The sequence below is a fragment of the Ailuropoda melanoleuca genome, chromosome 6, assembly GCF_002007445.2.
Source record: "Ailuropoda melanoleuca isolate Jingjing chromosome 6, ASM200744v2, whole genome shotgun sequence".
In the NCBI taxonomy this organism is placed as follows: domain Eukaryota; kingdom Metazoa; phylum Chordata; class Mammalia; order Carnivora; family Ursidae; genus Ailuropoda; species Ailuropoda melanoleuca.
Window position 1 is genome coordinate 18108099 of NC_048223.1, and position 26316 is coordinate 18134414.

Here is a 26316-nt window from a genome sequence, read left to right on the forward strand (position 1 = left end):
AGAAAGAAAGAAAGAAAGAAAGAAAGAAAGAAAATGGTGTATGACCTTTTTAATGTACTGCTGAATTTGGTTTGCTAATATTGTGTTGAGGATTTCTGCATCTATGTTCATCAGGAATACTGGCCTATAATTTTCATTTCTTAAAGTATGCTTGTTTGGTTTTGTTATCCCGGCAATACTTGCCTCATTAAAAAAAGAAGTTTGGAAGTGTTCCTTCCACTTCTTTAAAATCCGGTAGAATTCACCAGTGAAGCCATCTGCCCTGACTTGTCTTTGTTGGGAGGTTTTTGATTACAGACTGTATCCCCTTACTAGTAATTGGTCTGTTCAGATTTCCTATTTCTTCATGATGCAATCTTGATGGCTTGTATGTTTCTACAAATTTATCCATTTTTTCTTGGCTGTCCAATTTGTTGGTATATAACTATTCATTGTCTCTCTTATGATCCTTTTTATTTCTGTGTTATTAGCTGGAAGGTCTCCTGATCTTAGTTAACTTGAGTACTCGCCTTTTTTCTTGATAAGTCTAGTTAAAGGTTTTATTTTATTTATTTTTTTAAATGAGCTTAGTTTCACTGATTTCTCTTTTGTTTTTAAAATTTCACTTATTTCTATTCTGATCTTTGTTATTTTCTTTCTAGTAACTTTGGGCTTATTTTTCTTTTTCTTGTTCCTGGAAGTGAAAAGCCAGGTTGAGTTCTTTCTTTCTTCTATTAATGCAGGCATTTATTGCTATGAGCTTCTCTATTAGAATTGCTTTCGTCATATCCCATTAAGTTTTAGGTATGTTGTATTTCCATTTTCATTTGTCTCAAGATATTTTTTGCTCTTTTATTTCTTTTTTGACCCATTGGTTGTTCAGTAATGTTTAACCCCCACATATTTGTGAATTTTCAGTTTTACTCTTTTAATTGATTTCCAGTTTCAGATCACTGTGGTTGAAAAGATGCTAAATGGGATTTTGATCTTAATTATGAAAAACTGTTTTGTGGCCTAATATGATCCTGGAGAATCTTTCACGTATGTTTGAGAAGAACATGTATTTTGCTGCTTTTGGATAAATGTTCTGTAAACATCTGCTAAATCGACCTGCTCTAATGTGTACTTTAAGCCCAACGTGCTCTTATTTATTTACTATCTGGATGATCTTTCTATTGTTGAAAATTCTTTGAATATAATTAGTTTTTTATAGGCTTGTTATTCTGGAAATCTATTTGTAATACTTAGAATTCAGTAGCTAGCTTATACTTGTTGATTTCTAAGTTATCTACTATATCCTCCATAAAACTATTCTAATCAACTTTCAAAGAGCTAATAGGAATTTTAAATTGATATAACATGAATAATTATTTTAAAAATTGTTAATTTTATACAAATCAGCATGAACCTTCAAATACATAAAATTATAGCAAATGTTATAACCCATCAAACTAAAATTCCTTCTGACTCAGGTTAGAGTCTTCAACTACGTAAAGAGGTACTTTTACAGACGGTCATGACAGTCATGCTATACAGCATCAACTCTAAAAGAACACATTTCTGATTACTCCCTATCTTCTGACTTGTTAGAGCTCTATTTTGTACAAATTATATGAGCCTTCACTCATTATTTGCTGAGCTACTGGGGACTGTGTTCAGTAAGACACTTATGTACTTCTGTATAGTTTTAAGGGCTTTTTTTTTAAATTCTAGAATTTGTTGAGTAAGAATATTCTGTACAGAGTCTATTTTGTTTGTCTCTCTAGACTGTGGAAATAAACTCTTGTCTGTATTTCCTCCACAGTTAAATAACTCCTTTTAGTTCATCATTTCAGAATATGACTGGATTTCACAATGCGGAGGAGAAAATTTTTAGAAGACTGTATCTAAAAATCACACACAAAAAAGGTAATTCCTGACATCAGGAGTTTATTTATTTGGCAGGACCAAATAAGTTGAGGAAAGAAAGAAGGGCTGCTTAAAAAAATAGTAACAGCCAAATTTTGAGTATCTATGATGTACCACGTACTTTTCTAGGTATCTTAACTACATCATCTCATTTGCTTCAAACCTATAAAATTTATAGTATCCCCACTTTTCAGAAAAGGAAGTTAAGGCTGAGAGATTAAATAACTTCTCAAAAGATCACAGAGTGCTAAGAGGTGGGACCAAGATTTGCACCTAAATCTGTCTGGCTACTATCTGCAGTGCCTCTCATGGCAACGCAGAGCCTGGTTTATTTATTTACTTTTCATTTGTAAGTTGAAAACGGAGGTTCTGGTTTAAGTAGAAACCTAGCCTTGGATTTCATTCCAGCTCATTTTATTCCAGATCCAAGTAAGCTTTTATTTATTTTCTTTTTCTTAGAGCCTAGGTGGTAGTCTGAAGAGAAACAAAGTCTAAGCAAGAGCGTGATTTGCATCCATAGAAAACAAATCATTTGTCTTCTTTCCTTTTTCACTTATCCAAACTCCTGCAACCCCACATTTCTACCATATTTCCACATCTCCCATTCTCACTTCAACTAAAGACCTGGGAAACTGAGACCAAAATGTTAAGCCTAAACTTATACTGCTGGGGCCTCTGGGTGGTTCAGTCAGTTAAGCATCTGACTCTTGATTTCAGCTCAGGACATGATCTCAGGGTTGTGGCATGGAGCCGCCTCTCCCCCCGCCCCTCTGCTGGGTGAGGAGCCTGCTTAAGATTCTCTCCCTCTCCCCCTCCCACCTGCCTTGGGAGTTTACATTTTAGTAAGGAGAGAATGATAGGAAATGACTAAGTAAAATTTTAAAAGGGTATCAGATAACAAAAAGTACTAGGAAAAAAGATAACACAGGAGAGGGAAAGGATGGTGGCGGTGGTGGCAGTGCTCAGGGACAATTTCACCCCGGGGGTAACATTTAAGCAAGGACATAAAAAAGGTGAGTAAAGGCACAAGTCATGTGGCTACCTGAGAAAAAAGAGCTTGAGGTTAAAGAAGGAGCAGTTCAAATACTCAGAGATGGTAAGCCAGTGGCATTGGAGCAGAATGTGCAAAAGGGAGAGTAGTAGAAATTGAAGTCAAAAGAAATTTGGAACAAGGAAATAACACAGTTTGAGACCAATGTAAAAACTTAATTTTACTCTGAAAACTATAATTTGTGACTTAATTTTTCCACCCAAAAACAGCTACATGAGCTCATGAAACTGATAAAATGCAATATAATACTAAAAGTAGTTCTCAAAGACAAGTTGAAATAGCATTTATACATGTATGGTGGTTAATTTTATACATTATTTCTCTTTGAATTATTTAAAAAGAAATTAAGCAATCTCTCAAATGCTTATTTCAAAGCTGATATCTAATATTATCACATTCATAAGGCTCATCTGACTATCATACTCACAAAGACCAGGAAGTCAACCTTTTGTAAGTAGTTAAAAATCCTTGATGCAAACATCCACTTTAAAAGGTAGGGAGTAAGTCAAATGGAGCATCTGAAAAGTTTTTCCTAGGTTAAATATTAAAAATGGGAAAAAGAACCCTCCACGTTAAGTCATAAAATCTTTATTACGATGAAATGGAAATAAATGAACAGAATTCTGTGTTAAAATAAAAAAATGTAGCAGTAGAGTTCTTATCCAATGTCGAAGACATTAAACTAACTAGAATGTACTGTTTCTAGCATAGCTATGTCTTAAAGAAAAAAGAAACTGTTTTTTAGACTATGTTTGTAAAGAAAATTCCATATATAAACCTATATCCCATCAATTCATATTATTATAGTAGAAGCCTCAATTAAGAGGAAATATGATTTTTCTCTTGTACCTCCTCAGTTATTTCTAGTAAATTTAAGCTGGTAACTAGTAAGTTAGCATCCACAGAGGAACATATATCCTCAAGGAAATGCAACTATGATGAAGTTACTCATGAAGAAACTAATATGAGACTATCAGCTGGGGAGCACTGAAGCACTGAGTAATGTATATGCTGTACCCCTGAAACTAATACTTCAATTAAAAAACTACTAGCTGGGTCATTATTTAGCTATATTTAATTCTGTATGATCATGCAATTTGTTATAAAACCCAGATTTTTAAAATTTGAATAAATTTATTAAATGGCAAATTCTATTTAGGTCTTCCCCCTCCCCTCCCCTCCCCCCTCCCTTCTTTCCTTTCTTTCTTTTTTTTAAGAGAGAAAGAAAGAGAGCATAAGCAGAGGGAGAGGGAAAGAGAGAATCTCAAGCAGGTTCCATGCCCTGCATGGAGCCTGACGCAGGGCTCAATCTCATGACCCTGAGATCATGACCTGAGCCTAAATCAAGAGTAAGACGTTTAACTGACTGAGCTATCCAGGTACCCCAATATTTAGGCTACTGAATGATATCTTCACTCAAAAATTCTCTCAGTGCTCCTACTCCCAAATATTAAATGAATTTCTCCAGTTGCATTACGTGTGTATCTACAATGTGGCAACACAAGCACAATTCAAACATGTGCATCCTTTTCCAATAAATGTAATTTATAATAATTTGGCTACAACAAAAATATTTCTAAGCTCTGTGTGACTGCAGGCAGTCTGATCACAATAGGAGCTATTCCATAAGAAACAGTTCTACCATACCTCATATTGCGAAGTCTTAATCAGTTTAGGAGAAATTAAAAGATAGAGTACAGGCTCCTAAAATGTATTTTACAGGCCCTCAAAGAGTTAGATGAAAGCTATTTAAAGACAGACATCTTGCTGGCATCACTTTCAAAATATATTACAATCATACAATTTCTCACTACCTCCACTACTGCACTTGGTCTGAGCCACCTCGCCTCCCCTAACAAAACAGCTGTCTCCTAGTTACTCTACAGTTAATCAGGCCTACTATGAATATTCTATATAATGCCTGAGCCTATATATTGTTCATCTCACCCTATTACCCTGACCTACTTTTTCATTTCTCTATAGCACTTAACATCTTCTAACATGCTGTAACATTTACTTGTATTTACAGCCCGTGTTTCCTTATTGGAGTATATACCCCTCAAGGGCAGTCATCTTTGTTTTGCTCTCCGACATACTCTAAGCACTAGAACAGTACCTGGCACATGGTGTAAGATCAGCTGTAGAATGAACGAGCAAGTCTCAGCTTTGAAACAAATACAAAGAAATAGTCAACAGGTCTGATAAATATTAATTATGACAAAAATATGCATGATGTGCTCTTATTAACCAGAGCTTTACCATACCAGATAAAATAAGCAGTTCAATGATTTCTGCATCTCCAAGATAGGCAGCAGCATGCAGTGGAGTTCTCTTTTCATTGTCCTGTAAGAAGAGGAAAGGTGGAACGTAAGTTTTAATATAAAATTAAATTCAGTATACTTTAAATGAAGAAAAACCATTAACTACCAACTTACTAGTTCCATAACCCTAGTCTAAGTCAGCAACCCATTAAAAGAGTATTTCCTTGCTAGGAGAAAAAAGGCCTAAAAAAAAATATCTTGGCCTTAAAGGAATGGCTTTATTAAGTACAACAAAAATAAAATCTAAGGTAACTGAGAAATAGCTTCTTAGGCTTTCTTTGAATAAAGATGCCTATGCTGCTGATACACATACTCAAATTTCCTTTACTTCATCCTACTTCCCCCCAATATACTTCCACAGTTTTACACAGTTTGGAATTGTTGACCTAACTAAATAAAACAAACCTTACAAAACATAAGGTTTGCCTATCAAAATGTTTCTATAGGTACCCCAAAATTTTTCTCTGGGGATTTAAAGTTATCCCTTAAAACAATCTTAAGATTTTCTTAAGGGGCGCTTGGGTGGCACAGCGGTTAAGCGTCTGCCTTCGGCTCAGGGCGTGATCCCGGCGTTATGGGATCGAGCCCCGCATCAGGCTCTTCCGCTATGAGCCTGCTTCTTCCTCTCCCACTCCACCTGCTTGTGTTCCCTCTCTCACTGGCTGTCTCTATCTCTGTCGAATAAATAAATAAAATCTTAAAAAAAAAAAAAGATTTTCTTAAAATTCCTGCCAATTTTGTTTGTGGCTTTAAAATATATTCTTATCTTCGTAAATATAAAAAATACAGTCTTCCACTTTGCACAGTGAAGGAAACCATCAACAAAACAAAAAGGCAATCTACTGAATGGGAAGAGATACTTGCAAATGATACATCCCATAAGGGGTTAATATCCAAAATATATCAAGAATCTTTATGACTCAAGACCAAAAAAGCAAACAATCCAATTAAAAAATGGGCAGAGGACCTGAATAGACATTTTTCCAAAGAAGACTTACAGATAGTCAACAGACCCATGAAACTAACTAGCATCACTTATCATCAGGAAATGCAAATTAAAACCATAATGAGATATCACTTTATACCTGTCAGAATGACTAAAATAAAAAAAGACAAGAAATAACAAGAGTTTGCAAGGATGTGGAGAAAAAGGAACCCTTGTGCTCTGTTGGTGGGAATGCAAATTGGTGTAGCCACTGTGCAAAACAGTATGAAGGATCCTTAAAAAATTAAAAATAGAATTACCTTATGATCCAGTAATTCTACTACTAGATATTTACCCAAAGAAAACAAAAACACTAATTCAAAGGAATACACATGCACCTCTATGTTTATTGTAGCATTGTATACGATAGCTAAGCTATGAAAGCAGCCCAAATGTCCATCCACAGGTAACTGGATAAAGAAGATGTGGTACACATACACAATGGACTATTATTTAGCCATAAAAAAAACCAAAATCTTGCCATTTGCAACATGGATGGACCTAAAGGGTACCTAAGTGAAATAAGTCAGAGATAGACAAATAACCATATGAATTTATGTGGAATTTATGAAACAAAACAAATAAACAAAGAAAAAAGAGACAACAACAACAACAACAAACCACTCTAAAATACAGAGAACAGGGGCGCCTGGGTGGCACAGCGGTTAAGCGTCTGCCTTCGGCTCAGGGCATGATCCCGGCGTTATGGGATCGAAGCCCCACATCAGGCTCCTCCGCTATGAGCCTGCTTCTTCCTCTCCCACTCCCCCTGCTTGTGTTCCCTCTCTCGCTGGCTGTCTCTATCTCTGTCAAATAAATAAATAAANAAAAAAAAACTTAAAAAAAAAAAAAAAAAAAAAAATACAGAGAACAAACTGGTGGTTACCAGAGGGGAGGTGGGTTGAGGGAATGGGTTAAAGAGATAAAGGGGATTCAGAGTACACTTATCTTGATAAGCACTGAGAAATGTATAAAACTGTTGAATCATTACACTGTACATCTGAAACAAATATAATAATAATGTATTTAATTATACTTCAATTAAAAAAATACACACTTTTCAAATTTTTCTTCAAGAAAAGAAGATACATCTAATGTAAGGCTTCATGTACCTCCCCCCATCAAACACCTATGATCTCCAGTTTGAGAAGCAAATCTCGAGGTAGAGTCACATTCAGGGATTTATTAATTCATATTTATATCTCATCTAAAGTTACAAGAGTATTTTTTTAAAGATTTTATTTATTTATTTGAGAGAGAGAGAGAAATAATGAGAGAGAGACAGCAAAACCCAGAGGAGAGGGAGAAGCAGTCTCCTTGCTGAGCAGGGAGCCCGACATGGGGCTCTATCCCAGGACCCTGGGATCATAACCTGAGCTGACTGAACCACCCTGGTGCCCCCAAGAGTGCTGTTTCTGAGAAAGCAATTTATTTGGACTTATTTTGAAATTTACACCCAATTTTTTGGATAGAGGATTTGTGACAGATTACTAATTGTTTTCCATTATTTATTTTCCCCTCTGTCCACAGGAATAAAGTTGTAGCTGGTAATTTACTCATGCAGTGAGAGGATATACTTCTAAGTCTGCCTTTAAATTTTGTTACTTAGTGTGGACCAGTGTTGGTATGTGAGTTGGAAGTAAAGACACAACTTTCAGGTCATCCTCAACTTAAAAGACAGCCACCTTACATCTGGATTAATACTTTCCCACTTCCCACAGGCTGGAAGGCAGATGTGAAACTGAGTCAGCTTTGACCCTATGGAGGCAGGCCAATATCCTAGAAGACTGTTATGATCTTGAATGATTTTATAGAACAGAACTGCTCCACAAACCTGGACCACTAATTCCCATACTACTAAGAGAAATTTCTCATTTTTAAAAATTTATTTGTCAGGGTGCTCCTGGGCAGCATCCCAGAGTCCTGGGATCGAGCCCCACATAGGGCTCCTCTGCTGGCAGCCTGCTTCTTCCTCTCCTACTCCCCGTGCTTGTGTTCCCTCTCTCACTGGGCTGTCTCTCTCTCTGTCAAATAAATAAATAAAATCTTTAAAAAAAATAAATAAATAAATAAATAAATTTGTCAGAGAGTGAGAGAGAGCGCACACAAGCCAAGGGAGAGGTAGGCAGAGGGAGAAGCAGGCTCCCCGTTGAGGAAGGAGCCTGATGTGGGACTTGATCCCAGGACCCTGGGATCATGACCTGAGTGGAAGGCAGATGCTTAGCTGACTGAGCCACCTAGGCGTCCCTAAATTTCTCATTTAAATAGGTATTGTATTTTGGGGTCTTTTACCATATTAGAATATTATAGCTTTCAAGATTTAAGAAAATGAAGAAGTTCATTTCATGTCTAATAATTTTCTAGTTTGGCAATACCCCAATTACTCTAAGAAAGAATAGTTAGACAAGTGAAAATAAATTAGGGAAAAAAGCTGCTAGTCAAAAAAGGGGTTAAAAAATATTAGTAGGTAATCCAAAAAAGGTCTAATAGTAGCATATAAAGGTATTATAAAGATGTGTGTAACACAATTATCACTGGCTCTTCACTGACTTCTTTATATAATTTTAATATATTTGTGAGATTGTTTTTGTCCTTATAGTAACAGGTACTTCAGTAAAACAACGTTGGTATAGTAACTGTTAATGTTATTTAGTAAGCTAAGAGGTCTTGTCTCTCTAACCACAATTTCCACGAGACCACGTTTTATTCCAATGCATACCTCAGCAAACAGAATGCTTTGCACAAAAATCACTGAATAGTTGTTGAAAAATCTAACACAGAACCATCAAAATCTCAGGCTTTATTCAAAGCTGAGTCCTAGTTTAGTCATATTAATAAAAGGATCCTTGGTTTAAGGCTTTTCAGTGTTAATCATTAAGACAGCAAACTTCCCTAGAGTGTTTAAATATGATCAGACACTCAAATTGAGAAATATATCTATTACAAAGGATAAACCACATACACACAGTACACACACAAAGTGAGTCATTTATGTGTGAGAGATGTCTGGAATTCTGTGACTCAATGCCTTGAATACTATTCGTGTATTTTATGACTCACGAGCATAGTTTTCCTCTCTACAAACTGAACTGAAGGAAAAAGGGAACACTTTGGTTAATTTTAAAAGAAATAGATTTACCTATCATATTTTACTTTGCTACACTTAAATACTGAAAATTACACAATAAAATATTTATTTAAGGTCTCTTCAGCAAAATTAATACAAAAAAATTACTATCCCCTTGTATGTACTAATCCTATTTCACGGAATCGTTTGAAGATATTCTAATGTATATGCAAACAAAATAATTAAGTATATTTATTGATTATTGTAGGAAGGAAAATGATGAAAACAACTTAAATGCCCACCAAAGGGGAATGGTTAAAATGAAACACAAGAAGTTCTTAACCAACCTTCATTTAACCAACTCACATGATTAATCAATACTCTCTGTTTCCTGAGTGTGTGGCTAAGAATTGAATCACTAAGGCAAACAGTAAACAAATGGAGATGTTTGATTCTTCAATGTCTAAATTCTGCCATCACTTAAAGAAACCCAAAATGGGTTACAGATAATGCACTGGGGGTAGGGTCTGTACAAGGAAGATAACAATGAACAATGGTGTCAACAAAAAAGCCTCGGCTCGATTATGAAACAAATGGCAATACACACTGTTACAGCAAAATGCTTAAAGATCACTTTTTATGGTTCCCTCTGTCAGACTGATTAACTTACTATCAGTTATGGAAGTTATCAGATGAGAGGACTTCTGGTTGTACATCCAAAAACGACACACTATGTGTCGTATGATTAACACTGAAAAGCCTAATAATGTCCCATTATATGGTTTTTTCCCTCCACGCGTCTAGGCAGTGCTCCAATACCAGCTGGTCTTACCATTCAACCCAATTGCGACACTATCAACTAGGAGAGAGCATCAGATCCCACAGGCTCTAAGTTCAGTCCTATAAAATTCTGCTCCATGCCCCCCCTTCAAATGCCAATAGCAAGTCCAGGTTGTGTACACCTATACCTCTTCTAACCCAACAGCTATTAATCAGAGGTTCCCCTGGCTCCCACCTTGCTATGGTGTTCGCAGGGTTCAGGAAACTCAGTCTTCTCACTAGATTACCAGTTTATTACAAGGATATTAGAAGATACGAATCAACAGCCAGATATCAGAGAAACAGAGTGAGATGCTGAACAAAGAACTTCCATCCTGGTAACATCTGGGGTCCAGCACAGTGTTGTGTTTCTGGTTAACCAACCCAGAAGCTCTCCAAACTCCCTCCTTTGGGGTTTTTACGGAGGTTTCATTATGTAGGCCAACTGATTAAACTGACTGGAGTCCACCAGCAACTGAGCTTAATCTCCAGCTCCTTCATTCCCCACAGGTGATGGTACTGGGGGTGGTGGTGGTGGTAAGGGGCCCAAAAGTCCCCACCCTTTAATCACAAGGTTGACTCCACAGGCAACTAGCCCCCATTCTAAGCTTTCTAAAAGTTACCTGATTAACATAAAAAAGACATCTTTCATTGCTCTCTTACAGGAAACTCCACGGGTTTTTAGGAGCTCAGTTCCAGAAATAGGAATGAAGACCAAATATGTACTTTTTATTATAAATCACAATATCATGCCATGCTCCCAATTTAAAATAATAAGCAGACCTCAGTAAGACCTTGATAAGCAGTTCCTTATCAATGGAAAAGTCTCTAAAGCACAGTGTTAAATGAAAAAAATGCAGGCTCAGAACGAAGGTATGATAAAAGTAATTATACACCCACTTAGTCCTGAATATGCATAAAATATCTTTGGAAGGATACTCAAGACACTAATACAGTGATTATCTCTGGGTGAACTGGCAGACTAGGGTTTAAAGTGTGAGAGTTATTTTTCACTGATTTGTGGCCTTTGGTATTGTTTGGAATTATTACCATGTACATGTTTCAAAAAGTAAAAGAAAAAAAGAAAAAAATAACATTTAAACCAACTGAAAAGCTATTTATTAAAAATTCTAAAAATAATTTACCATACCAGACATTTCACAAGTATCAGGTGCCCATTTCAAAAAGAAAATGTTTCTTAGATATTGTCAGTTTTTTAAGAAACTATTGCATCTCAATGTAGTATTCCTAAAATAATCTCAACTAGAATTATTAAATACACACACCAGACTCAAACAACAAATGTTAACTCATTTGATCATATAGTTTTGATCATCTGATCATAGTTTTTGAACTACACTTTTCTTACAGTTCTCAGGTAAGTACTCAGAAAAGATTTTGTGCATAAGATTAGGACAACAAAAAATTAACTCCCTGCCCTCACCAAATAAAAACAAACAAAAAATAGCTATAAGTTTTATAAGCAATTATTCTGAAAGATGATGATATACATTAGATGGGTTAGGAAGATCCGTGATCGCTAACAACTTGGGGTGGGGCCACAGGCACATGCTGGGCTGGTACCTTACAGAAGAGCTACACAAGTGACTGGAACATGAAGGAGCTCTTTATGGTGATGTACATGTACATGTACGGTTCTGTACCTTAAACATGTTGGTGATTACACCAATCTACACATGTCACAAAATGTCATAAAATTATTCACAAGGACATTACCACTACTACCACATCTGGTCCTCCTCCAAATGAGTGAATGCAAAAAACCTGGTGAAATCTAAAAGAAATTGCCACTTTTATTAGTTGTATTGTGCGTAATATCAGTTTCCTGGTTTTGGTAATGTACGGTATGATGTCACCATTTGAAGAATCTGGTTGATGGAAACAAAGGATCTCTCTGTACCATTTCTGCAATTCTGGTGTATCTATAATTTCTTCCAAACAAAGTTTTAAAAAAAGTATTCAGAAAAATCCTGAATTATATTTTTATTTATATGCTGTGTTACAGTGAGCTCCAGAAACAGTTTACAGAAAATGGCAAACAAGGCTGGATAACCAAGGAAATGAGGCTGTGAGAAAAAGGGAATCCATTATGGATCCCAAGCACAGGCCAGGCAAAGGGTGAGATGCAAGGGAGGTACCGTAAGTAAAATCTGGGAACTAAAAACTGCACTTGTATATTCTCAATATTTTGTATAGAAGCTTTAACGTAAAGCAGATTTCAGGATCAGGTTGGAATAAGAGGAAACTATACAGGGTAGGAAAATAGAAAAGTGAAAAGTTAGAAACGATAAAGTGAAAGAAAGTGAAACAGAACATTTGTACAAGGATGGGGCGTCTGGGCGGCGCAGTCGTTAAGTGTCTGCCTTCGGCTCAGGGCGTGATCCCAGGGTCCTGGGATCAAGCCCCACAACAGGCTCCTCCGCTAGGAGCCTGCTTCTTCCTCTCCCACTCCCCCTGCTTGTGTTCCCTCTCTCGCTGACTGTCTTTGTCAAATAAATAAATAAAACCTTAAAAAAAAAAAAAGAACATTTGTACAAGGAGAAATACTTAGAGACTGTGAGAATTCATCCACTTAATATGGATTCAACCACAACCTTCATAGCAAGAACTCAATTCTGTAATTCTGCCCTTGTCCGGGTACTGAAAATATTCGTGTATATTAGCTACAATTTAAGAATAGTAATCCTAGCAATCACAACAATTAACACTTATCTAGTGCTTACTTTATGCTAGGACTGCTCTAGGCACTTAACCCTGCAGAGTTTAAGAACTGAATGTATTTCCTTATTTAACAGATAAATCAAGGCACAGAAAGGTTTAAAGGAACTTATTAATCAAGATCATATGGCAGTGGCAGAATCAGTATTTAACCACAGGCCGTTGGGCTCCAAAGTATGTGTTGTTTGTTAATTTACCATATAGCTTCTATTTGTAATGCTTCACTATCCATTTAACCACAGTCTGCTTAAAACTAATCATTCTCCTTCAAAACATTCTGTGGCTTGACTTCATTTTTTTAATCAATTTTTTATCATAACTTTTTAAAGATTGTATTTATTTATTTGACAGAGAGACAGCCAGCGAGAGAGGGAACACAAGCAGGGGGAGTGGGAGAGGAAGAAGCAGGCTCCCAGAGGAGAAGGGAGCCTGATGTGGGACTTGATCCCAGGACCCTGGGATCATGACCAAGCCAAAGGCAGACACTTAACGACTGAGCCACCCAGGCGCCCTTATCATAATTTTCTTAGTAATTTTTCCCCTTTCTCTTTTATTTGTACTGCTATCAGACTGACACTCCCATATTTAGTACTTGGATATTATCCTCCAATGTTCAGTTTCCAGTCCACAGAGCTCAGTTGGACTTGACCTAGGTCTTATCAGATCCAAACTTCTCTTACCCCTTCATAAATAAGTTATGATGCCTGGTTGTTCTCAAAACTGCACTCAAGGAAGCTCCATGGTGAACCTCAGCGTTGGGGATATGGTTCTGTAGGGTGCTGGTGGATGTCTGTAGCTGCTTCAAATAAGAGAACTCTAGCTGACTTTGGTACAGAAGTGATACTTTGTATATTTACAGCTATTTGGAAAAATCCTTAGATTGTATTTTTAGTTAATTTTATTTTTAAATTCACTACTACCCACCAAACTTATCCTCTCATCCTCAAAGCGTATTAGAAATCCAACTGGTTTACCTGCTAACAGATCAAGCTTGGAAGGCAATTTCACATGCACCAAACCATTAGCTACTCTGCTCAATCACCTTTAGTGGTTGTCATCACCACGAATCATCTCCGTTCTACCCCCGTAACTTGATATTCAAAAGCCACTAACCTGTAGCTGGTTAATCTCTACTAACGGTTAATCTCTACTAACAGTTAATCTCTACTAACAGAATGAGTAATAGCACATTTTCATCTTTCACCTTTGTTCCCTTTGCCCAGAATGACTTTCTCCTGCCCAAATTCCTTCTACTCTTCATGGCCCAGTTCTATCTCCTTCACCAAGTGTTCAGGACCATTGCTGGTACACTCAGATCTCTCTATCCTGACATTATCATACAGCTGGCATTTTGGTAACTGCTCAATTGAAGGTTTATGTCATGGCTTTGTAATTAAGTAATAAATATCTAGAGAAAGCAAACTCTAGTTTTATGCCCATATAGCATCTGGCTCAAAGCTCTGTATCTCATAGGCACTAGAGAGGTTTAAATAAAATAAAATGTTAATGAAGAAAACCTGCTATGAATCATGATATTCTAATGTGTTGGAGGTTGTAGAAGACTTCTATAATTGATTTTGGGGTCCTAGAACAAAGCACATTCTAGAACTGCCTCTAACAGACAGTTATCTGAATTCCTAGGTACAGACAACCCTCCATAAATGAAATAAAAACCAGTTCTGAGATGTAGGCTATGATGTCCAAGAAATACTTTGAAAACCTCTACGTAACCTTAAAGTTTCAGATTATAAGATGAAAAATCATCAGCATTTAGCAAAGCAAAGTAAGTTGAAGTAAAAAGTGTTTTAACTAAGTACATTAAATAGTCTAGTGCTCATATTGTCCGTAATAGATACTATTAAATACATACATTAGAGGGGTGCCTGTGTAGCTCAGTCTGTTAAGCATCTGCCTTTAGCTCAGGTCATAATCCTGGGGTCCTGGGATCAAGCCCTATGTGGGGTTCCCTGCTCGGCAGGGATCCTGCTTCTCCCTCTCCCTATGCCACTCCCCCTGCTTGTGCTGTCTTGCTCGCTCTCTCCCATTCTCTCTCAAATAAATAAAAAAAAAAATAAATAAATAAATAAATAAAATCTTTAAACAAATAAACATATATATTAGGTAGCACTACTGGGTGCAAGTGACAGAAATCTAAATTAAACCAGTCAGGCAAAATATATTTATTAAAAGGAGTGAAATAACTCAGGGAATTGAGTACCAAACAACCAAAATTTAGATAAGGAAGGGGATGGCTAGGCCACAAGGACAACTAGAATCAAACACTTGAAACATTCAGGACCATCTTTTATCTCTGTTTTTCCATGTATCAGCTGCTGCTGTTTCTTTTTCTTTTCATTCTTTTTTTTTGTTTTTGTCTTCACCAACAACACTTTTCCTCATAGTAGGAAACAAAGTCATCCATCAGATCCTGAGATTTACTCTTAGAACTTAGGCAGTCCAAAGAGAAGTCTTTTAATTCCAAAACCATAAACTAGTATTATGACTGACTCAATTTTAGTTAGATCCTCACTTGTGTACCAATCAGGTAAGAATAGGTAAAAGAGAGGAGTTAAGATGGCGGAGGAGTAGGGGACCCCTTTTTCAGCCGGTCCCCTAAGTTGAGCTGGATATGTACAAGACCAGCAGGAACATCCACGGAATCAGCCTGAGACGCAAGAAGATACATCTGGATCTCTACAAATGAACATCTCCAGAGCTGAGTATTGAGGTACGAAGTGGGGAACCGTGAAACCGCGCACAGATATCGGAAGATAAACAGAAGAGGGAGGGAGCTGCTGCGTTCACGCTCCGGGAAGCGGTAGCCACCTGCACGGAGGAGCGGGCGGATCGCGGACCCGCACACTTGAGACAGCAGACTGAGACCGTGAGCCAGGGGCGAGCGCTACCAAGCATCTCACGGAACTCCGGTGTGCTCACTGGATCCAGACTGAGACCAGGAGCTCCGGCAGCATGCGAGGGGCGGCTGGCGGGCCACGTGCACCGGGGAGCGGGCGGACCGCGGACCCGCACCCTCGAGACAGCAGACGGAGACTGTGAGCCGGGAGCGCGCACCACCAAGCATCTCACGGACCTCTGGAACTCCGGTGTGCTCACTGGATCCAGACCGAGACCGGGAGATCCGGGAGCGAGCGCGGGGCAGCTGGTGGCTGGCGGGGTTAGAAACACAAAGGACAGAGACGCACCGGCCCTGGAAGTGAGGGCTGGGATGCCGGGTGTGGGGCACACAGCCCGGGATGCTGCAGGGTTGAGCAGCACCAACAGAAACAGAGTTAAAGTGGCCAGAACATCAGTGGAGAACGGGCTGCAATCCCTCTGTTCTGTGACAGAGGCTGAATTTCGGCTGCTGCTGCTGTGACTCTCAGAAGAGGCACAGCAAACCGCCAGGGAAAGCCGCCAGAGAACAAAACCCGAAATACCGGCTCACAGGGTACCCATCCCCATCCCCCCTCGCAGGGGACACAGAGACTATACCCAAACAGGGTTTTCTGAGTACCGGCAGGCAGGCCCCTCCCCCAGAAGGCAGGCTGAAAAATCAAGAAGCCCACAACCCAGGGCACCTGAGTGGCGCAGTCATTAAGCGCNTGGCGCAGTCATTAAGCGCCTGTCTTCGGATTAGGGCGTGATCACAGCGTTCCGGAAAGGAGTCCCTCATCGGGCTTCTCCGCTGGGAGCCTGCTTCGTCCTCTCCCACTCCCCTGCTTGGGTTCCCTTTCTTGCTGTCTGTCTCTCTCTCTCAAATAAATAAAAAAAACCTTTAAAGAAGAAGCCCACATCCCTAAGATCTCTAAAAAATAAGGGCGCACGGCCTGGGTCCCAGTCAATAATCTGGGCTCTGGACAACCCCGCAATCTCTCCTCATCAGAATGACGAGAAGGAGAAGTCCCCCCCAGCAAAGAAAAGATAATGAGTCTGTGGCCTCTGCCACAGAATTGGCCTCGGCCACAGAATTAATACATATGGATGTATCCCAATTATCAGAAATGGAATTCAGAGCAACAATGGTCAAGATGATGAGTAAACTTGAAAAAAGCATCAGAGAAAGCGTTGCTGAGAATATAGAATCCCTAAGGGCAGAAATGAGAGCGAATCTGACAGAAATTAAAAACTCAGTGGGCCAAATACAGTCAAAACTAGAGGCTCTGACGGCCAGGGTCACCGAGGCAGAGGAACGCGTTAGCGAATTGGAGGATGGGTTAGTAGAAGAAAAAACGAAAATAGAAGCTGGTCTTAAAAAAATCCACGCCCACGAATGTAGATTACGGGAGATTACTGACTCTATGAAACGATCCAATGTCAGAATCATCGGCATCCCTGAAGGGGTGGAGAAAAACAGAGGTCTAGAAGAGATATTTGAACAAATTGTAGCTGAAAACTTCCCTAATCTAGCAAGGGAAACAAACATTCGTGTCCAAGAGGTAGAGAGGACCCCATCCAAGCTCAACCACGACAAACCAAGGCCATGTCACGTCATAGTGCAATTCGCAAGTTNCCAATGTCAGAATCATCGGCATCCCTGAAGGGGTGGAGAAAAACAGAGGTCTAGAAGAGATATTTGAACAAATTGTAGCTGAAAACTTCCCTAATCTAGCAAGGGAAACAAGCATTCGTGTCCAAGAGGCAGAGAGGACCCCATCCAAGCTCAACCAGGACAAACCTACGCCACGGCATGTCATAGTGCAATTCGCAAATATTAGATCCAAGGATACAGTATTGAAAGCGGCCAGGGCAAAGAAATTTCTCACGTACCAAGGCAAAGGTATCAGGATTACGTCAGACCTGTCTACAGAGACCTGGAATGAGAGAAAGGCTTGGGGGGGCATTTTTAAAGCTCTTTCAGAGAAAAACATGCAGCCAAGGATCCTTTATCCAGCAAAGCTGTCATTCAGAATTGATGGAGAAATAAAGACGTTCCAAAATCGCCAATCATTAACCAATTTCGTAACCACGAAACCAGCCCTACAGGAGATATTAAGGGGGGCTCTATAAAGGTAAAAAGGCCCCAAGAGTGATACAGAGCAGCAAGTCACAACCGATACAAAGACTTTAAAGAGAAATGGCATCATTAAAATCATATCTGTCAATAATCTCTATCAATCTAAATGGCTTAAACTCTCCCATAAAACGCCACAGGGTTGCAGATTGGATAAAAAGACATGACCCATCCATTTGCTGTCTACAAGAGACTCATTTTGAACCCAAAGATGCATTCAGACTTAGAGTAAGGGGATGGAGTACCATCTTCCACGCAAATGGACCTCAAAAGAAAGCTGGAGTAGCAATTCTCATATCAGATAGACTGGATTTTAAACTAGAGGCCATAGAGAGAGATACAGAAGGGCACTATATTATTCTTAAAGGAAGTATTCAACAAGTGGATATGACAATTATTAATATATATGCCCCCAACAGGGGAGCAGCAAGATACACAAGCCAACTCTTAACCAAAATAAAGAGACATATAGATAAGAACACAGTAATAGTAGGGGACCTCAACACCCCACTATCAGAAATAGACAGAACACCCTGGCAAAAACTAAGCAAAGAATCAAAGGCTTTGAATGCCATACTCGACGAGTTGGACCTCATAGATATATATAGAACACTACACCCCAGAACCAAAGAATACTCATTCTATTCAAATGCCCATGGAACATTCTCAAGAATAGATCATGCTCTGGGACACAAAACAGGTCTCAGCCAATACCAAAAGATTGAAATTATCCCCTGCATATTCTCAGACCACAACGCTCTGAAATTGGAACTCAACCACAAGGAAAAACCTGGAAGAAACTCAAACACTTGGAGGCTAAGAACCATCCTGCTCAAGAATGACTCGATAAACCAGGAAATCAAAAAACAAATTAAACAATTTATGGAGACCAACGAGAATGAATACACAACGGTCCAAAACCTATGGGATACTGCAAAGGCAGTCCTAAGGGGGAAATACATAGCCATCCAAGCCTCACTCAAAAGAATAGAAAAATCTAAAATGCAGTTTCTATATTCTCACCTCAAGAAACTGGAACAGCAACAGAGGGACAGGCCTAACCCACTGACAAGGAAGGAGTTGACCAAGATTAGAGCAGAAATCAATGAATTAGAGACCAGAACCACAGTAGAGCAGATCAACAGGACTAGAAGCTGGTTCTTTGAGAGAATCCATAAAATTGATAGACCACTGGCAAAACTTGTCCAAAAACAAAGAGAAAGGACTGAGATTATTAAAATTATGACTGAAAAGGGAGAGGTCACGACCAGCACCATTGAAATTGCAAGGATTATTAGAAACTTTTATCAACAGCTATATGCCAAAAAACTAAACAATCTGGAAGAGATGGAGGCCTTCCTGGAAACCTATAAACTACCAAGACTGAAACAGGAAGAAATAGATTTCTTAAATAGGCCAATTAACTATGAAGAAATTGAGTCAGTGATAAACAACCTTCCAAATAATAAAACTCCAGGCCCAGACGGTTTTCCTGGGGAATTCTACCAAACATTCAAAGAAGAAATAATACCTATTCTCCTAAAGCTATTTCAAAAAATAGAAACAGAAGGAAAGCTACCAAACTCATTCTATGAGGCTAATATTACCTTGATCCCCAAACCAGGCAAAGACCCCCTCAAAAAGGAGAATTACAGACCGATTTCTCTAATGAATATGGATGCCAAAATCCTCAACAAGATCCTTGCTAATAGAATCCAACAGTACATTAAAAGGATTATCCATCATGACCAAGTGGGATTCATACCTGGGATGCAAGCATGGTTCAACACTCGCAAATCAATCAATGTGATACATCATATCAACAAGAAAAGACTCAAGAACCATATGATCCTCTCAATTGATGCAGAAAAAGCATTTGACAAAATACAGCATCCTTTCCTGATTAAAACCCTTCAGAGTGTAGGAATAGAGGGTACATTTCTCAATCTCATAAAAGCCATCTATGAAAAGCCTACTGCAAGCATTATTCTCAATGGGGAAAAGCTGGAAGCCTTTCCCTTAAGATCAGGAACACGACAAGGATGCCCACTCTCGCCACTATTATTCAACATAGTACTAGAAGTCCTTGCAACAGCAATCAGAAGACAAAAAGGGATCAAAGGTATCCAAATCGGCAAAGAAGAAGTCAAACTGTCTCTCTTTGCAGATGACATGATACTCTATATGGAAAACCCAAAGGAATCCACTCCCAAACTATTAGAAGTTATAGAACAATTCAGTAAGGTGGCAGGATACAAAATCAATGCCCAGAAATCAGTTGCATTTCTATACACGAATAACGAGACTGAAGAAAGAGAAATTAGGGAATCCATCCCATTTACAATAACACCAAAAACCATGCGTTACCTTGGAATTAACTTAACCAGAGACGTAAAGGACCTATATGCTAGAAACTATAGATCACTTTTGAAAGATATTGAGGAAGACATAAAAAGATGGAAAAATATTCCATGCTCATGGATTGGAAGAATTAACATAGTTAAAATGTCCATACTACCCAGAGCAATCTACACTTTCAATGCTATCCCGATCAAAATACCGAGGACATTTTTCAAAGAACTGGAACAAATAGTCCTTAAATTTGTATGGAACCAGAAAAGGCCCCGAATCTCCAAGGAACTGTTGAAAAGGAAAAACAAAGCTGGGGGCATCACAATGCCGGATTTCGAGCTGTACTACAAAGCTGTGATCACAAAGACAGCATGGTACTGGCACAAAAACAGACACATCGACCAATGGAACAGAATAGAGAACCCAGAAATGGACCCTCGGCTCTTTGGGCAACTAATCTTTGATAAAGCAGGAAAAAACATCCGGTGGAAAAAAGACAGTCTCTTCAATAAATGGTGCTGGGAAAATTGGACAGCTACATGCAAAAGAATGAAACTTGACCACTCTCTCACACCATACACAAAAATAAACTCCAAATGGATGAAAGACCTCAATGTGAGACAGGAATCCATCAAAATTCTAGAGGAGAACATAGGCAACAACTTCTATGACATCGGCCAGAGCAACCTTTTTCACGACACATCTCCAAAGGCAAGAGAAATAAAAGATAAAATGAACTTATGGGACTTTATCAGGATAAAGAGCTTCTGCACAGCCAAGGAAACAGTCAAAAAAACTAAGAGACAGCCCACGGAATGGGAGAATATATTTGCAAAGGACACCACAGATAAAGGACTGGTATCCAAGATCTACAAAGAACTTCTCAAACTCAATACACGAGAAACAAATAAACAAATCATAAAATGGGCAGAAGATATGAACAGACACTTTTCCAATGAAGACATACAAATGGCTAACAGACACATGAAAAAATGTTCAAAATCATTAGCCATCAGGGAAATTCAAATCAAAACCACACTGAGATACCACCTTACGCCAGTTAGAATGGCAAAGATAGACAAGGCAAGAAACAACAATTGTTGGAGAGGATGTGGAGAAAGGGGATCCCTCCTACATTGTTGGTGGGAATGCAAGTTGGTACAGCCACTCTGGAAAACAGTGTGGAGGTCCCTTAAAAAGTTAAAAATTGAACTACCCTATGACCCAGCCATTGCACTACTGGGTGTTTACCCCAAAGATACAGACGTAGTAAAGAGAAGGGCCATATGCACCCCAATGTTCATAGCTGCATTGTCCACAATAGCCAAATCATGGAAGGAGCCGAGATGCCCTTCAACAGATGACTGGATTAAGAAGCTGTGGTCCATATATACAATGGAATATTACTCAGCTATCAGAAAGAACGAATTCTCAACATTTGCTGCAACATGGACGGCACTGGAGGAGATAATGCTAAGTGAAATAAGTCAAGCAGAGAAAGACAATTATCATATGATTTCTCTCATCTATGGAACATAAGAACTAGGATGATCGGTAGGGGAAGAAAGGGATAAAGAAAGGGGGGGTAATCAGAAGGGGGAATGAAACATGAGAGACTATGGACTATGAGAAACAAACTGAAGACTTCAGGGGGGGGTGGGGGAATGGGATAGACTGGTGATGGGTAGTAGGGAGGGCACGTATTGCATGGGCACTGGGTGTTATACGCAACTAATGAAGCATTGAACTTTACGTCGGAATCTGGGGATGTACTGTATGGTGACTAACATAATATAATAAAAAATCATTAAAAAAAAGAGTTATATTGTATGTACAAATATTGTATCAACATACTGTATCACAGTAACTATACGGAATGGGGAGAATTTCTCAGAAAATGAGGGCAACCCTTACAGATCTTTATTTTGTGGTAGGCACTGCATAAAGCACTTGAAATAGCTGTTTTATTTTGCAAAACTATTGTATAGTTTAACATATTTTTTTAAATATAAGGAAACCGCCCCCAAACTCATGCTCTTCATCAAAATGCTCTATTGAGGACTTCAATTAAATGTAAGCAATCAGTTCAATCCCTATTTATTCAAAGCTACACCAGTTGTGTCTTCTCTTGACAATCTTGAGAGCAACAAAACTGCTGCAAGTAAACTGCTCAGCAATTTGGGCTGGAGACTGAGTTACCACACACCTCAAGGAAGCTGAAATCTAGCTTATTACTTCTACACATAGAACAGAATTATCACTAGCCTATCAATGATGCATTTCTCTATTCCCTTTCTACGATGGCACAGAAAGAGAAAGGAATGGCTAAGGAATAATTAGGTAATAAAGCATGCTATCTTTCTTTCCATCCCTTTAGAAAAGCTGCAATAGCTAGAGGTCCAGGATTGTACATACTTAAATACTAGAGACATTGCATAAGTATGTATGTCTAAACTCCTAAGCTTCTGAAAACATGTAGCAAGAATAATTCTACCAGATAACTCACCAATGAATACATAACTTATAATCAGCTATATTTTAAATAATATAATTAATTCTGCTGGTTAAACTAAAAAACAAAAATATTTCATCTCAAATAAGGTATCTTACACATGGCAAGGATGATTTATTTTTTTTTAAAGATTTTATTTATTTATTCGACAGAGATAGAGAGCCAGCAAGAGAGGGAACACAAGCAGGGGGAGTGGGAGAGGAAGAAGCAGGCTCATAGAGGAGGAGCCTGATGTGGGGCTTGATCCCATAACACTGGGACCAAGCCCTGAGCGGAAGGCAGGTGCTTAACCACTGTGCCACCCAGGCGCCCCAAGGATGCTTTATAAAACCTACTCTATTCACTATAACAAAAGAAGTCCAGAGCAATACAATGGATGCTCAATAAATATTTGTTGGCTCGAATGTATCAAACTCATGGACAAAATTTTTAATACAGATAAAAATTAAAGTCAAATAGAAGCACAATTCAAAATGTAAAGTAACTAGAAATGTTTAGCTTTTAAGAATAACAATCACTTTGGGTGACAGCAGACAAAGATTTTACATACCCCTCAATCATCTCTGTAAAAGAACACAGTAATGAACATATTCTAAGGAAGCTGGGGTAAGGGGGGTGAGAGACAGGGAAGGGGGAAAGAGAGGCAGGAGAGAAAAATTATTCTCTTAATATGGTATTAATGAGATTTTTAATGAGCACTATCTTTCAGGACACAAAATTAATGTTTATAGTTAGTCCTTTAATTGTATCCTTTGTAGCTTTCAAATGCAGAACACCACCATTTAAAAGTGTTTTAAAAAATAAAAGATTTACTCTTACATAGGATGGGGATAAAGCTGGTTGATTTAGCAACTCAAAGACCTCATGTAGTTCTCTTTCAAAAATTCTACCTTTCTACTTTTCCAACCGCAACTATATAACCAAGGTGTATAGGTTCATCTCAAGCTAGTTCACCCCGAACAACAGTCAGTACCAGGAGAGAAGCCATCTCTTCATCTCACTCCTATTTTTTATATTAAAATTTTTTTTTCTCAGTTAAGACAGTTTTAGGTTCACAGCAAAATTGAGGGCAAAGCACAGAGATTTCCAACATAGTCCCTACCTCCACACAAGCATAACCTGCCTTCACCATTATCAACAGCCCCTAACAGAGTGACAGATTTGTTGCAAGTGATGAAACTATACTGACACCATCACGATCATCCAAAATCCAAAGTTTACCTTGGGTTTTACTCTTGGTGATGTAAATTCTATGGATTTGGATAAATGTATAATGACGTGCATCCATCATTTTGGTATTAGACTATTTTCACTGCCCTAAAAATCCTCTGTGTTTCTTATTCATCTCCACCCCCCACCAACCCTTCATCTTTATACTAGTCTCCACAGTTTGGATTTTTCCATAATGTCATCTAGTTGGAATCATAAAGTATGTAGTTTCTGCTGATTGGCTTCTTTCACTCAGCAATATTCCTTTAAGGTTTCTGTGTCTTTTTGTGGCTTGATAGTTCATTTCTTTTTAGTGTTAAATAATATTCCATTGTTTGGGTGTACCACAGTATGTTTACCCATTCACCTACTGAAGGATATCTTGGTTGCTTCCAAGTTTGGGAAATTATGTATAAAGTGGCTATATAAACATCTGTGTGCAGGTTTTTGACAGAGGTAAGTTTTCAACGCATTTGGATAAATATGATGGCTGGATTATAAAAGTATGTTTAGTTTTTTAACAAACTGCCAAACTGTTTTCCAGAGTGATTGTACCATTGTGCATTCCAACCAGCAATGAATAAGTTCCCTGTTTATCTACATCCTGGATACGGTATTGTCAGTATTCCCAATTTTGGCCGTTCTATTCAGTATGCAGTTGTATCTCCCTCTTGTTTAACTTGCATTTCCATGATGACAGATGATGTGGAACAGCTCTTCACATGCTTATTTATCTCTTTATCTTCTTTAGATAAATGTCTGTTGAGGACTTTGACCCATTTTAAAATTCAGGCTGATTGTCTTATTTTTTAGTTTTAAGAGCCCTTTATATTAGATGACCTTTGCAAATATATTCTATTCTGGGGCTTGTTTTCTCATTCCACTGACCTTGCCTTTCCCAGAAGTTTTTTAATTTTAATGAAGCCCGGCTTATCAATTCTTTCATTGATTGTGCCTTTGGTGTGTATCTAGAAAGACACTGCCATACACAAGATCATTCTCCAATATTATGTGCCAAGAACTTTACAGTTTTGTATATAACATTTAGGTCTGTGATCCATTTTGAGTTAAATTTGTGAATGGTGAAATATTAATCTATTTAGTCATTTAGAATATTAATATTACATACATTATATATAATATTATTTAGAATATTAACCTAAATAGATTAATATTTTTCCACGTGGATGTCACTTGTTCCAGTACTATTTGTTTATATAGCTACTCCTGCCTTCTTTGGATAAGTGTTAGCATGGTATATTTTCATCACCCATTTATTTCTCTTTAAATTTCTTTTTATTTAAAATGGGTTTCTTGAAAACAACATACAATTGGGTTTTTTTGGTTTTTGATCCACTATGACAATCTCTGCCTTTTAACTGGTATATTTAGAGCATTATTGATACAACTGGGTTAATATCTACTCTATTTGTTACAGTTTTCTATTTGTTTCCCTCATTTTTTGTTCCTATTTTTATCCTCTACTTTTTCTGCCTTCTGTGCTTTTAACTGAGCATACAGTATGAACCCATCTTCTCTCTATTCTTAGCATACTGTTATACTTTAAAAACAATTTTTTAACGGTTGCCCTAGAGTATACAATACGTATTTACAACTAATCCGAATCTATTTTCAAATATCACATACCACTTAATAAGTAGTGTTATCTTTTTAATAAATTAATCCTAATTCCCCTTCCTTTCCTTTGTATCACTGCTTTCATCTGTTTCACTTACATATAAGTATAAATAAGCACATATATATAAAAGATATATATACACACATACTATATATACATAAAATATAATATATATATATATAGCACACATAATGGAATACATTGTTACTTTATTTTTTTAAAGGTTTTATTTATTTATTTGACAGAGAGAGCGTGCACAGCAGCAGGGGGAGCTGCAGAGGGAGAAGCAGGCTCCCCACTCAACAGGGAGCCCGATGCGATGCAGGGCTTGATCCCAGGACCCTGGGATCATGACCTAAGCCAAAGGCAGATGCTTAACTGACTGAGCCACCCAGGCACCCCTACACTGTTATTTTAAAAACGATTTATATTAGATCAATTAGAAATAAGAAAATTATTTTCATTTTACTTTGACATATTTCTTCTTCAACGCTCTTCCTTATGTAGATCTGAGTTTCTGATCTCTATTATTCTCCTTCCATGTAAGAACTTCTTTTAACATTTAACCATGAGGGGTTTTCTCCAATATTTACTGTGAGAACCCAGTCCAGTTCCTGAAGGTAAACTTTATAATATTCTGGTAACCTGTGACTGGGGTCCCTTTAGTGTTTTTAACTCTGAGTTATCCATACTGAACCTCCAACAATTTGTCAACTAAAGTTCA

At 38.1% G+C, this 26316-nt stretch overlaps 1 protein-coding gene across 7 annotated transcripts in view; it reads right to left on the minus strand.

Annotated features, from left to right (window-relative positions):
- Positions 1-26316, minus strand: part of ANKRD28 (ankyrin repeat domain 28) — a 197202-nt gene that overhangs the window by 70418 nt on the left and 100468 nt on the right. For all 7 annotated transcript variants that reach the window (XM_011219906.3, XM_034663654.1, XM_034663656.1 and 4 more), the window contains one exon: positions 5203-5281. In XM_011219906.3, coding sequence (XP_011218208.1) covers positions 5203-5281 — 79 coding nt within the window. The remainder of the gene's footprint in view (positions 1-5202; positions 5282-26316) is intronic.